Genomic DNA, 14434 nt, shown 5'->3' with positions numbered 1-14434 from the left:
GGCTTCCACTGGCCCTGAGTGAGGGCCGCCTGGACTCACCTGGATCAGGCCTGCGGCGGGGTTCCGCCTCTTCTCGAAGTGCTTCTGCCGGTGCTGCTCCTGCACTTTCAGGGCAAAGCCGGACCCCAGAATGCCCTGCAAGTCACCAGGTCAGGCGGTGCCCTGGGCCCACAGCCCCTCGCCGCCCTTGTCTGCACACTCCAGGCTCCTGGCTCCCCCTACTCGGTCCCTAACCGCCTGGAGACCTGGCTGGGGGTAACACTGGCTTTGGGATAAAGGACATGTCGCTTACAGGAGTGTGGCAGTGCCCACACTGGACCCGTCTGGACCCAAACATTCATTGCCCTTCCCTGATCTGCCCACACTAGCGAGTGCAGGCCAGGCTTGTGGTGAAGGGGCCAGCTGGGAGAGCAGCCTCTCCAAAGCTGTTTGCCCCTTACCAGCTGCCTCTCTGCCCTGCCCGGCCATGGGTGGAGTTAATAGAGCCCTTGGCCCTTCTGCAGGAGATGGGGTCTTGGGTGCCCTGGAGACCAGACAAGGGATCCTCGACACCGCACAGCATTGCCACTGACCACAAGGGCCCTAGTGGCCAGTGCCACCAAACTGCGAGGAGCTGACAGTGATCAACAGAGGCAGGGTCACAAGGCACAGCTTGGGGAGGCTGAGAGTGCTCTGATGGAGCATAATGGAAGCTGCCAGCTCTGGGCCAGCACAGCCACCACTCGGGGTCCCAGGAAGGGTGCCTCTGTGCACCAAGCTGCCACCTCCAGCCCCCAGGGGTTTATGGACCCTACTGGCAGCCCTGCTCATGTCCCACGTCCCCCCTGTGGTCACCTGGGGAGCCCAAGACTCCACCCCCACCAAAGGCAGGAAAGGAAACAGGACTCACGGCAGGAAGAGCAAAGAAGGAGACACCAATGAGTGTGAATGTTGCTGCCAGGAGCCTCCCGTTCCAGGTCTGGGGGTACTTGTCCCCATAGCCAATGGTTGTCAGGGTTATCTGCAGGACAGTGAGCCTGGTCACCCGCCAGGATGGCACTGGCCAGATAGAGGCCCATGACCCTGAGCTGGACACTGCTCCTCAGCCTACACAAAGGGCTCACTTGCATCTTCAGAGCAGGCTGGACGCTGGGCGGGGACAGACACAGAGGCCAGCCCCTCCCATACCTCCCCCAAGGGGCCCCAGTGAGGCCAGGGTCAGCATCAGCTGACCTTCAACCCTGCAACAACTGGATCAAAACTCCCAAAGTCCCTCCTCCTTTTCCTACATGCAGGGGTGGGGGGAATCACCCCAAGACTCTGTTCCCGGGTCCCATGTGGGAGAGACCAGGAGGCAGCTGTCACGCTCGGCACAGTGGGCAAGCACAGTGGCTTCACCCCAGGACTGAGGCCGCAGGCATGCAGCCAAGAGGCACAGAAAGGGTCAGGGGCCTGAGAGGGAACAGCACAAAGAAGGAACAACAGGGGACGCGCATGGGATGGGGCGCAGATAAACAGTGCAGAGCCATGGGCACTTTCATGGGTGACTTGTAAGTTCAGGTCAGAAGAGGGGACGGGCCAGGGGAGGTGAGGAAGTGGACCCCCTAGGGCAAGGCTTGAGGTGGACTGCTTCTGGTATGCTGGGGGCCCAGGGGAGGAGTGGAGGAGGGCCCCCAGGAGGGCCGTGCCTCCATGGAGGACAATGACCCCGTGGCCAGGACTCACCAGGCCCCACCAGAGTGCATCAGCATAGGTGTCAAAGTGGTCGTTCTCGCCCTTCTCCGCCAAGTACACCAGAAACGAGGCTAGGATGAGGCACAGGAAGCCGATATACCAGGCGGTGACCAGCTCCTGCGAGAGACAGCCATGCGGGGGGCCTGCTCAGCATCCAGCCCAGTCAGCCCCCAGGAGCTCCGAGGCCCGGCTGCGTGGCCCTGAGCGCGAGCCAGCGGGCAGGGGTGGCTGGTTTCCCAATCTCGGCCCTGGGTGTCCCCACACCTGTGAACCTCATATGGGGGGGGGGACAGCGGCTGAGGATGGCCCAACATGCACACCCACCCAGGTTTGGGAGGGTCCTCAGGTGGTCGAGGCCATCAGGCCAGAGATTCTTGGGTTTGAGACCGTACCCCATCTTCCCTGACTGTGCGCCCTCTTGGGGAGCCAGCACCCCTACCCCAACCTGCTGACCAAGACTCCATCTCAGGGCTCAGACAGAAAGGACAGTGGCGAGAGCACTGCTGGGCCCACCCACCCCCAGGGAGACACAGCCCCCTGGGAGCTCCCTGGAACAAGGGGAGCGGCTTGGGACAGGACGCGGGCTGCAGCCGCCTCGTGGGCCCCAAGGCCGGCCTAACCCGACAGCCGCTGGGTGCTGATCCGGCGCAGCCACCGGCCACGGGGCGGGCGGGGCGGGCGGGGCGGGCGAGCGGCTGTGGGCGGGGCGGAGGGCGCGCCCCTCCCCGCCTGCGCGCGCACCTTGCTGTGCGCGTAGACCACGGAGCCCAGGAGCTTCCAGGTGCCGCCGCGCCGGTCCATGCGGATCATCCTCAGGATCTGCAGGAAGCGCAGGCTGCGCAGCGCCGACGTGGCGAACACATTGCCCTGGGAGCCGGCGGCCAGCACGGCGATGGACGCGACGAGCACCATGATGTCTGCGGAGACGCGCAGCTCGGGCAGGCGGCCTGCGCCGGCCCGACGGCCCCAGCCCGACCCCGGGAGGGCGGACGGACGGGGGAGCGTGCAAGGTGCCCGGCGCGGACCAGGACCACGGCCCACCCGGCCCAGCCCCGCCCTGGGCGCTCCCGCCTTTCAGGCCTCGTGAACCGCGAGCTCTGACACCAAGAGGGAGGAGCCGGTCCTGCGGTCTCGGTCTCGAGTGGCCTCCAGGGCCAATGCTGACGCCCAGCTCCTTCCCCGGGGCACTGACAGTCCCTGCACCCCCACTCTGCTGCCCCCACCCCCAGGCCTCACCAATCACACAGAAGGGCTTCCGGGCGAACTTGAGCCGCCCCCTCCAGCCACGGTACCGGCAGCAGCAGCCCGCAGCCCAGATTCGCACAAAGTACTCCACGCCAAACACCACGATGGTCACAATTTCCTGCAGGGAAGCCACAGCTGAGCCCCCGCAGGGACTGTCCTGTGCGAGCTGGTGCCAGTATGGGGGGGCCTCCTCCAAACATGGGGCAGCCCCAGGAAGGACAGGAGAGGGAGGGCTCTGGTACATTCTGGACCAAAGAATCCCCTCCATCACCAACAGCAACACAGAAATTATACTGTGGTTGCCATGGCGCCCGCCCCTGCCCCTCACCGGGTTGCTGTGAGCAGCACAAGCCCCCCCCACCCCACACCCACATCTGCCAGGGAACACCGCCATCTCCATGGTGGAGGAGGGCCCTCAGGATCCAGTGAGACAGAATGTGGGGGCCGTGGGGTGGGGGCTATGAGGCACTGTGATAACAGAGGATAGGGACCAGGCCGGGTCAGGCTGGGGTATAACGGGGTGCTGGGGTATTGGGGAAAGGAAAGAGTGTGAGCTGTGGACGCTGTGACAGACACTGTGATGTCTCCAATGCCAGGAGAGGAGGCTGGGAGGGGCTGTGGGATCACCCAGCTGCAGCTGAACAAGCAGAGCTTGTGGGTGCATGGAGCACGGGGGTTCCTGCCGGGTAGGAGACCAGGCTTACACAGGGAGTGAGCCCTTTATCAGAGGCTCCATAGCAGTGAGCCAGGGGGACAGAGTGCCAGCTTCCCCATCCGCCGGGGGGTGGGGGGACTCACCAGGATGTACAGCGCGCCCTCCGAGCTCTTCTCGTACTCTTTGATGGTGGAAAACACGGATAGCACAAGGCAGGAGAAGACCAGCAGGAACCTGAGAATAGAGAGAGGCTTGGTCAGCCAGTCGGCACGGGGACCAGGCCCAGATGCGGAGCCCAGGACACGTCCACAGCTGCCCCCCAGGACACCCCATAGTCTCACCCACACCCCCTGTCTGTCTGCTCAGCCTGGACAGCATCATGCTTTGGGAAAGGCCCCAAAACTCTCAGAGACAGGGAACAAGATGTGCCTTCTGCACGGCTGGGAAAGTGAGAACCGAGAGAGAGCCCCACACACCCCTCAGAGGCAAGGGTGGCACTCCATACATGCCACATGTTTCCTCCTTCACAGCTGTCCTCTCCAGGCTCAGAGGCAGAAACATTTCTCTCTTGCTATGAAGACAGACCTTCAATGCGGCCACCTAGCACCCAGCTGGGGGTCAGTGTGGGGGTCCTGTCCACAGACTCGCATCAGCAGGCCGTGCTGGTCCTAACGGGAACCAGGAGCCACTGTGCAGCCAGCATGGACACCAAGGCCCCAGCCAAAGCCACAGTCAGAGTGTCCAGCCAGAGCAGACAGGGTGGGATGGGGCCTCAGGAGCCAGCCCCTGGTGGCCGAGGACCTGGTCTCCTGAGAGGCACAAAGCACAATGTGGGGAAGCTGGCAGAGGGCCCCACACCACAGCCCTCCCATGTGTCCTCACCACCTGGACACCCCCATCACCCCAGGTCCAGCTCTATAGGCCCCAGGAGTCGAGAGCACCAGCCCCCCAGTGGGGGGACAGGGACTGAGATGCGGCCAGCAGCGCGAGGTCCAACCTGGGCCTGGCCACAGGGACACTGACGCAGGCCAGCCCTGCCTGGCTGGCTGGTGTCCTGCTGGCACCCAAGCCTGGGCTGCACTGAGTGTGAGCTCAGCACCAGGGAGCCTCGGCAGGACCCCGGGCACCTCCAGCGGCCCTGCCCATGCACCCTGAAGAGGCCTGGCGACTGTGCAGACACAGACCCCCCACGGGGGTGTGGCCGTGCAGAGGCACTGACAGCGGGTGACAGGCACAGACAGTGCCTGCTGGCACAGATAATACACAGGCGGAGACACAGTCACATTTCAAAACCACAATTAATTTCCTTTGCTCATTAGCCAATTCATTCAATTAACTAAGCCCTGGAAAAGAGTCCAGAGAGTTCGTGTGCCTTATATTCATAATTTTCTGTCGCCTGGCGGTGTCTTCTCCCAACCCAGCCATGGGGAAGGAGCACCTACACCCCTGGGGTTCGCCAGGAGTGGAGGATGAAGGATTCCAGGGTTCTGGGTCTGGACCTGAAGGTTGGGCAGTGGGAAACATAAAAGCATCACCCAGTGAATAAGGGCATCTGGATGCAGCTCGGTTCAGTGCTGTGATGTGGGGAGCGCAGGTGAGACATGGCATCCAGTGGGCTTCCTGAGGAGGTGTCCACGAGGACAGCTCCTGCAGGGTAAAGTAGAGTTGGTGGGACCAAGAGGGAAGAAGGAAAGGGTGTTCCTACAGAGGGAAGAACAAGTGGGGTGGCCAAAGTGGGGAGCACGGCGTGTTCCAGGACCTGGCAGAGAGTGAGTCTGACAGGCTGGAGAACAGGGCACTGTCATCCCCATGTCAGGGACACAAAGACCCACTCCTTGTACCGTATAAAAACATCCGTCTGAAGTGATAAGAGAAGATCCAGGTCCCAAGATGACTAGGCCCTCTCAGCCCTGCTTCCTGAGGGCAGCTCTGACTGGCATCTCAGAACATTCTGGAATGGCCTGGCCATGCTATAGGGATGGATGTGCAGCCCTTCCCAGCAGGCAGTGATCGGGGTAGGGAGCCATGCCAGCAATTCGGAAGACAAACCCACCCTCCCCAGAGGCCCCACTCCGGAAAGTACCAGCAACAGCTCCGGGCTTGTTTATGAAGTTCTCGAACAGACGGTCACAGATGGTGGGGGGCAGGGGAGGAAGGAGGCCCGCATGCCCACACCCCAAGGGGGAGGGAGAGACCAGGAGGTGCCCTACCACGTCCCCCAGCAAAGACAGCAGATTCCCATGACACAGGGCACCCACACGCCTCGCCTGCAGGCCCAGGACTGCGGCCCCGACAGATGGGCGTCACCTCCAAATGCAAGGCCTCCCTCCTCTCTGCCATTTCTCCACGCAGCTGAACAGTGGACAAGACACTTGTTTCCTGTCTGCAGGCACCTGAGCACCCAGCAGCATCCCTGCTCCCTGAAGGGGAAGTTAGAGACGGGAATGACGGGGCTCTGCCCAGCCTCCTGGTCCCTGGGTACACTGTCCTCCGTGACTGGGGCCACTGCAGGGGTCCCAGACACAGGGAGCCTGGGGCCCATCTCAGACAGGAGGGGCCGCCCTCTGCAGAACGATGGGGGTGACCACCTGCAGCGATGCAGCCCATCGCAGGGTCACCCTGGGCAGACCTGGAGCTTCCCGCAGACACAGACGCGGGGAGTGGGGTGCACGGCAGTGCTCCTGCCTCCCCCCCTTCCTGGGTTCTGGCTCCTGACAGATTAAGAAGGCACCCCTCCCTTTTACCCTTTCCACCCTCTCTGGAGATGCGAGGGGACAGCACAGTCCTGCTGTGGCCCCTGGGTGGCCCTGCATGGCAGGTGAGCAACCCCCCCCAGGCTGGGACTAACCATCAGCACCATCCCGGGGGCTCTGGGGGGAGTTCCCAAGCCCTTCAGCCCAGGAACTGTCTAGGCTGCACGGAGAGATGGGAGGGAAGAGGAGGGGAGGGGTTTCCAATGGCAGGGCCTGCGGTTTCTGCAGCCGCTAATTATGATAATGAATTCAAAGTCAGGCCGCTCCCCTAGCAGTGGTTGCCAAGGAGACAAGCATCTCTTGCAGCTGGTCCCCAGCTTCTAAGGGCCAGGATGGGGGGCAGGCAGGGTGGCCAGCTAGGAAGTGACCTCAGAGGGGTGCTTACCTGAGCACTGGCCACCTGGAGAGCAAGCCATGTCCCCAACACACCCAGGCCCTGTGCCGGCCAGAGCACCCCAGTCAAAAGCGGCCACAAGGGGTGTCAGCTCGCCCCAGCACTCCCGGCCCCACAGCACGTGGCCTGTCCCCCGTAGCAGCAGGACAGACCTCCCAGATGTACGGGGGCTTCCAGCCAAGCCTGAGCTCTGAGCAGACAGGACCCCTCTTTTGAAACAGGAGGGGGCGTGGCAGGGTCCTGGGCAGGGAGGAGCCCAGGGCAGGTGGAAGGTGATGGTAGCCAGTAGGATGGTGGGGGCAGGAGCATGGGCAGGAGGACACCCCTCAAGGTGGTCCTGGGGTGTACGTGCATTCTGTCTGTCCCTGCACGCTCAGGAGGGGGTGCCCCTACACCTCCAGAGAGACACCCCTCTGCTTCCGTGTCCGCTCCCCCTCCCCCATCTGACTGCAGGAAATCTTTCTTTTTCAGAAAAACATGACAAAGTCACTGCCGCCTCCTTCTGGATTCTCCCTGTGGGGGGGGGGGAGGGCGGAGCAACAGGGAGGGTGCCCCTGCACAGAAAGGATAGAGGCCCCCCCTTCAGTCCCTGTGGGTCCCCTAGCCAACTTCCTCCTCCTTCCAAAGACTGACGGATTATTGACCTCATTTTACATATTTAATGAAATAAACATTTAAGAAGTGAATGGCAGAGGTGGGAGGAAGTCACGTCACCAGCGCCCACTCACTGCACCCCCATAGGCAGCTCTGGGGCAGAGTTGGGAGAGGCGGGTGGGGCGGGGTCCCCATATCGAGCCCCCACCCACAGCCCCACAGGCTAGAATCCGCAGCAGCTCTGCTGTACACCAGGCATGTGACAACCCTGAGGCCGGAGGCACGTCATTTTACAGACAACAGAAAACGAGGTTCTGAAGCAGATCGGCGGCCACGCGGGGGGCACCCCAGCACCCCTTCCACAGGAGGGTCTGCAGAAACTCCCCCTCCAGGAATGCCATCCATTCCTATCAGTGCCCAGGACCCCAGGCGGGCAGCCAGCAGAGGCCACAGCAGGCCCCGCCCCCAGACCGGAGGAGGGGCTCCCCAGGGAACCTCACGCCGCCTCCTCCATGAGGACTGCCGTTGGCACTGCAGCCTGGAATCTAATTTTGCCCCCTAATAAACTCCTCTGCCTCCAGGACCCACTGACACTTCCAATCTGCCCGAGTGACAGAAAACCCGGCTGCTGACAGCTGCTCCAGGCGTGAACCAGACGTGAAGAATCACTGAGATCCCGCCAGGGTCGTAGAGAGCGGAGCGGAACCCTCTCCTAAGGCCAAGGCTCACCCACGTACATCCCAGAGCCCCCTAGTCCAACCGGGCGCCTATGTGAGCCTGCCAATTGGAGGTTGGAAGGTTCTGGTAGCACCACCGGGGCTGAAGGTTGCGAGGAGGTGACCCCGGCGAGCGCTCAGAACGCTGCCCCGTACACAGCATGCGCATGATAAACGCCCGGGCCCTGACAGGCCACATCTCGGGAAGTCCAGTCCCTCGGAAGGCCCAGCTCCTGGCTCAGCATATGAAGACTCCACCGATGGCCTTGGCCCGCCTGTGGCCCGCCTCTCCCCCAGCTGGCTGCATCGCCACTACCCATCCACAGCCTTTTAGCACCAGTCCCCCCAACACCAGTGCAGGAAGACGCTTTCAGGGGACCCACGATGCCCCCCACTAGTAAACAACCCCAGGATGGCCAGGGTCCCTCCAAAGCATCAGCCACGGGCTCTCTCGAGGACGGGGCTGTGGAGCTCAGGGTCCTCCCTCCCTCCCCCAGCCGCGCTCCCTAACCACTGAGCAATCAGAAGGCCCAGGTTCGCGGGGACCCCCGGGCCATTTGCCCAACACAGACCTCTGCCCCCAGAAAGAGTGGGCACCCAAGGTGAAGCCCAGGTGCTCTGGGAGCTACAGGTGGCTGTCCCCACAGGACCCGGCCCAGAGGACTCCACAGCCTGGGCAGGAAATGCACTGACTCAGCACAGGGAAAAGGCCCTTGCCCAGGTGCCTCCCACCTGATCCCAAGAGACCGTGGTGAGTTATTCTCCATTAGTCACCTGTCCCCACACAGACCACAGGGCTGGACAAAGGCTCACTGAGGGCGCTCCCCCACCCCCCACACACCCTGGACTCTCCCCTTGCATTCCTGGGTCTCCTCCACCCCCATCCTTCTCATTGACGGTGGCAGCACACCCAGGCTCACAGCCTGCAGGCAGGGGGTCTTCCTGGGCATCCCTCGCCTCTCCTGGGCGACCTCATCTCGGCTTTTCCATCCAGGATGTTCCTCTGTGTCCCATCTCTCTGTGGCCTCATTCTAGCCGCCTGCGACCGCACCACCACTAAGACCAGAGGAAGTGTGCCAGCTGCCCCTCCCTGCTCCTCACCAGGCCAGCTTCCTGCCCCAGGGCCTTTGCACACACTCCTCCTGCTGCCTGGAAGTCTCATCGATCCGCAAGTCAGTCACAGGGCCACTTTCTCCTTATCCCTAGGTTTCATTTTCAACATCGCCTTTTCCAAGAGGCTGCCCAGCCCCTAAGTCTTCCCAGTCCACTCTCCTAGGGGGGCGCTGACCCCTCCTAGTGTGGGCACCCTCCACGCAGGGCTCCACCGCTCTCCTCACCTGCTCTGCTCACCCAGCCCCCCACGTGCACAGACACAACCCAATCACAGGGGTGGCCCATGCATCCTGACAGGTGGTAGGCCGGGACTTCAGTCACTAAGGTCAGATCCAGCTTGAGAGCAAAAGCCCACAGCCCCACTCAGACAGGCTCGATGGCACGCTGTCTCCAAACACCGCTGGACGGGACGGGATGGGAGCAAGAGGTCAAGAAGGGGCCCGTGGACAGGAGGCCTGTGTCCTGGTGGGACGGAGGGCTTCCGAAGGCAGAGCGTGGGGAGCCTGAGACTGGGAGGGACACGGCTCACCCCAGGGAGTCTACGATGGGGTGGACACAGCTCACTAAGGAGAAATGGCAACGTGTGTCCACACAGAAACTCAACACGAACGTCACAGCAGCTCCGTGCACAGCAGCTCACAGAGTAACAAGTCTGTCGCCCACAGGTGAATGGACAGGTGACGGGATGTTGTCCACGTCACCTGGAATGCTCTCAGCCTTGATGAGGAATGACACATTACACCAGTGACACATGATGAATCTCAGTGAGAGCAGTCGACACAAAAGGCCATGCAGTGTGTGACTGCTCTTACACGACATGTCCAGAGCAGCCGACGCATTCCCAGGGGCCAGAGGGGCCCTGGGGACCGACGGGCTTGGTGTTTTCATGGGATGATCAAGTTTTGACACTAGAGAGAGCTGGTGGTTGCCCCCATTGAGAATACACTGAACATCGCTGACTTGTTCACTTTAAAATGATTCATGGTGTGTTCTGTGAGTTTTACCACAATTAAACAAAAAGAAGAAAAAGAAAGGAAAAGGAAAAGAAAGAAGAAGAGAAACGAGACAAAGCCACGTTCTCAGGTCTGCCTCAGGCAACGCCCTCCCCGTCTGTGCAGTGCCGCCTTCTGTGACAGGCAGACTTGGCTGGGACAGCCACACGCCTGCCATGTTGTTCCCTCCAGACTCCGCCACGGCGGGCACCAGCCCTGCTGGCAGTGGCTGCATCCCGTCGTCAGGCAAAGGATGCCTGCTGAAGCCCGACCTTTTCTCCTGAAGCCTGGACACAGAGTGTGCGCCATCATGGGGGGATTACGGGTGTCCCTGACTTTGAGGGGCTCCCAGCACTGAAGTGTCTCCTTCCATGACTTACACTGGGCTCTGTCCTTGTCAGCCATGGCCCCCCAGTCCCAGCTTACTCTGGGGGCCCAGTCCTGGGGTGTGTCCCCCATGCCTGCCCAGCCTGAGCTCTCCTGACACACACACTCCCAGCACAGCACCTTTGGGGTCCCACAGTGCCCTCCTTCTCTGTCCAAAGAGCTGGCCTGAGTAGAGGGTCATCACGGCTGACTCCTGCCCCTGTGAGTTCCACACACCCCTCTCTGCTGAGCCCTTGGCCTTGTCAGGTGGAAGCACTGTGCAGGAGCGGGGGTGGGGAGGGTCACCCAAGACAGTGGCACTGCCCAGTCGCCCCTCTGAGGTTGACAGTATGGCCAGGCCTGCTTCCCCCCATATCAGTCTACCCCAGACTCAACCGAAAGATCCTCCAGCCAGCTCTGATTGACCCCCCGCCCCCATGCTCCCACGGCTCGTAGCTCTGGCACACTGGTCCTCTAAAAACATCCCTAGTGAGTATTCTCTCAGCCTCCACTTGCACACCTCCAGTGACGGCAGGCTCACCCATAGCAGGACCTCATTTTAACGTGCCCCGCAGGCCAGCCTCGGTCCTGGCCCCCAGGCGTGTGCTCCCTCAGGGTCCATCCTCCAGACCAGTACCCACAGACGTTGTCTCCACCCCAAGCCACTGAGCCAGTGAAGACCCAAGATGAGGCCAGTCAGGGGCAGAGCCACCCGGTCACCTGCCCGGGAAGCACTGGGACATACCAACAGAGGCACAGCTAATCCTGTGAGGAAATTCCCACAATACATCACTAGAGAGTCTGCATCCCCTCTTGTTTAAGAAATGCATAGGTGGGCGCAGACGCTTGAAAACACCTCAGGAGAGACAAATGTTCTCCCTTGCGTTTTTCAGCATCTTCCCAATTTTCTACAATGGACCCGTGTCGTTTTTGTAATCAGAAAAGATAACAAAACACAACCAAGTGTTTAAGAGGTTACCAGCGCTCCCTTGCTCAGACGGTGTGGCGCTGTCTGCCCACTGCCTGGGTCAAAACCCTTAATTTCCTGCACACAACACTAATCCAGCTCTCGGCTAATTAAACGCGGGTGTGGGAGAGGTTGCCAACTGGGGAGCAGAGAACCCTGTGAGCACAATGGGCTGAATCTGAAAATGGAAGCAAGTGGTCCAGACGAGAGCTCTGCCACCCAGCCCCTTCCCCAGCGCCAGCCAGCGGTGAGCCAAGACCCCACTCTCCGCGGGCCAGACTGGTGCCCAGCAGGAGATTCAGCCGTGGGCTTGTGTTCAGGACCACGGCCAGCGCCCCCTGCCAGGACCCCAAGCACGTTAGGTCAGGCCCTGCCCTCCCGCTGCAAGGGCCTGACCTGGGGAGCCATCGGGTCCCTGTGGGTGAGCAAACTCCTAATCTCCGTGGACGGAGCCAGGCTCCTGTGGCGGCCCGTACACCCAAGGGGCCCAGCTTAGCACTGGGCACAGCAGCACACACCAACTGGCACAGGGCTGGCCATGGCTCCTCCCACGTCCACACCCCTTCTGGTGAACCGCTTCAGTGCTTCCGGAAGCATTTCACCGCCTCCTGCCCAAACCTGGGGTCCGAGGAGAAATTGGCCTTTTCCTCCTACAAACCCTTTGAGTACTATTTCCAGGCCTAAATGTTAAAGAAAACACAAAAGTTCTAAGGTCCCTAGTTAGGTCAAGACAGAGGCTCCGTGTAGGGAGACTGGCTTAAACAGGACTCGGGGGAGGGAGGGCCACGCTGCGCGGACAGCCAGAATAATCTAGAAGGATTCTCCCCGCAGGCCAGGCTCACAGAGACTCAAGGCTGCCGGCCTGGGACACACCCCCCTCCCAGTTCCCCCAAGTGGAGCTTCCACCATCCCCAACAACCAGAGCTTCTGCAAGGAGTTGCTAGAATAGGCATGGCCCTGCCCGCCCTGCGTCCCCTCCCTTTGGCCAACCCACTGCTGGGCAGCAGGACAGAGGCTCTGGGCAGCCAGTGGCTGGGGAGAAGCCAGAGCCTCCTCACAGGCAGGCAGGTCGCCTGCCCAAGGGGGGTCTCCTTACTGCACACGGGGCTGCTGAAGAAGGCCACAGCCCTGCCACCCAGTGCCCGCTGTGCACACACTGTGGCTGCACCGCTGACCTCACCTGGGGGTAAATGACAGCAGGTGTGTGAAACACCCGAGAGGCATCGCACCCCTATCCCCGTTCTCATGGCAACACCCATCGTCCCAGAGCATAAGAACACACAGTGCGAGGCGAGGAAAGCCCCTTTCCAGACTCCCATGACTGAACCCCACACCTGACCAGAGCCCAGGCTGCTTTTGCAGAGGGACCTGCAAAAAGGGATGCTGGGACCTGCGCCCCAGTCCTTAGCCTCACTGCACCCCCCACTCTCCACAGCAGGGCTGGCGGTGGCCCGTGCGCTCCTGGCCAATCCTGGCACACTCAGCGAGATGACACAGAGCAGGGTGCAGAGAGAGCCACACAAACTTACAGGGCAGGTCGTTTTAGAAGCACCTCATTCTCCTGCAATGTTGTCCCTGTGGCTCCCACCTGGGTTCAGCAGAGTCTCCGGAATGCACGTCCCAGGACAGCCAGAGAGCTCCCATCTGGGGACACTGGGGCCCTCGAGATCGTCAGCTCTGTTTCCTTCTGAATTAAAAGCATGGTCCATCCCAGCCTCAAACAACAAAAACCCCAGCTGCCCACCAGCTCCAGACCCATCCATTTGGGAAACGGCTCTAGGGCCCTCCCCTCTGCCTCTGTCACCGTGGCTTTCTTAATTCACACGTGGGGCAAACAGGCTTCAGAAACAGCCATCTTTCTGAGGTAAGGACAGCAGACTCCCTTTGCCTGCTCACTGCTGTATTACCAGCTGCCAGGGAAGTGAGCTGGGAGCAGGTCAGCGGGGTGCATCACTGCAGAAAGCAGGGCCAACACAGACATGGGAGGGGAAGGCCTGGCGGCTGAAGGGCCCTGCCCAGAGCTGCAGCTGTTTCTGCAAAAGCCTCCCCCCAGCGTGGAAGATTGTTCTTTGGGGACAATCAGGTCTGCTGCCCTTCTTTCTACCCGAGATCCAGCTAAGCTGCCCCAGCTTTGTGGGGTGGATTGGACCGGGGCCTCGCGACGGTGACAGGAAAGCCCGCCCTCCTCCAGCCCTGTCCCTGCATCGCCACACAAGGGGCGGCGTTTTAAGGGGCTGCCATGGCCTGTCAGCAGATTGCTGTGAGAAAGCTCAGCTGAGCTCCAGCCCTGTTTGGCAGGCGTCTCCCAAGATGGGTTCAGCCTTGAGCACAGGGCATGGGAGCCCTTTCAGTCTAGGGGTTCATTGGTACAACCTGCCCAAAACGGTGTTTTTCAAGCCAAACCGTCCCTGTGTCCATGCGTGGAGCTCAGGCTGTGTGCGCGCAGGCCATTCCATGGAACAGGTTGGCATCTCCCAACAGTGCAGGCCACGCTGTCTCCTTAGGAAAGCGGCCAGTTCCCTGCACAAGTGTCAGACCCAGGCCTCGTGTCCAACGTGCGGCCTCACGTCTAAACAGCAGCCTCAAAGCCCTTTGTAAAACCAGCTCAAACTGGTCCTTTCCTGCTTCGAACAGGACCCAGGACCAAAGTTTTCCCCACTCACAGCCTCACTTGTAACTGCTCTGCCCCCGGGACCAAAGCACCAGCCATGACCGAGCCGGGACCTTCTCAGAAGCGAAGGGGCCGCTGTCCAGGAAGGTCGGTGCTGAAACCCCTGAGTCCCGCCCCAACCCGGGATGGGGAGCCGGGTTGGAGCCTCGCCTCCTGTCTCCTCGCCTCGGAGCTCGCCGATAAAAGCTCTTTCTCTTCTCAAAAGCCAGTGTCACAGTATTGTCTTCTATGCATGTGGGGCAGCGCGCCCTAGCT

At 61.3% G+C, this 14434-nt stretch overlaps 1 protein-coding gene across 13 annotated transcripts in view; it reads right to left on the bottom strand.

Annotated features, from left to right (window-relative positions):
- Positions 1–14434, bottom strand: part of KCNQ2 (potassium voltage-gated channel subfamily Q member 2) — a 46505-nt gene that overhangs the window by 26187 nt on the left and 5884 nt on the right. For all 13 annotated transcript variants that reach the window (XM_081033527.1, XM_081033538.1, XM_081033532.1 and 10 more), the window contains exons 2-7: positions 3757–3847; positions 2950–3076; positions 2455–2630; positions 1705–1830; positions 890–1000; positions 40–135 (exon numbers count right to left, since the gene is read on the bottom strand). In XM_081033527.1, the coding sequence (XP_080889653.1) occupies positions 40–135; positions 890–1000; positions 1705–1830; positions 2455–2630; positions 2950–3076; positions 3757–3847 (727 nt within the window). The remainder of the gene's footprint in view (positions 1–39; positions 136–889; positions 1001–1704; positions 1831–2454; positions 2631–2949; positions 3077–3756; positions 3848–14434) is intronic.

Source organism: Rhinolophus hipposideros (assembly GCF_964194185.1).
Source record: "Rhinolophus hipposideros genome assembly, chromosome: 22".
NCBI classification, from domain to species: Eukaryota; Metazoa; Chordata; class Mammalia; order Chiroptera; family Rhinolophidae; genus Rhinolophus; species Rhinolophus hipposideros.
Note: the sequence above shows the minus strand (reverse complement) of the source record. Positions and strands in the feature narration are given on the sequence as shown.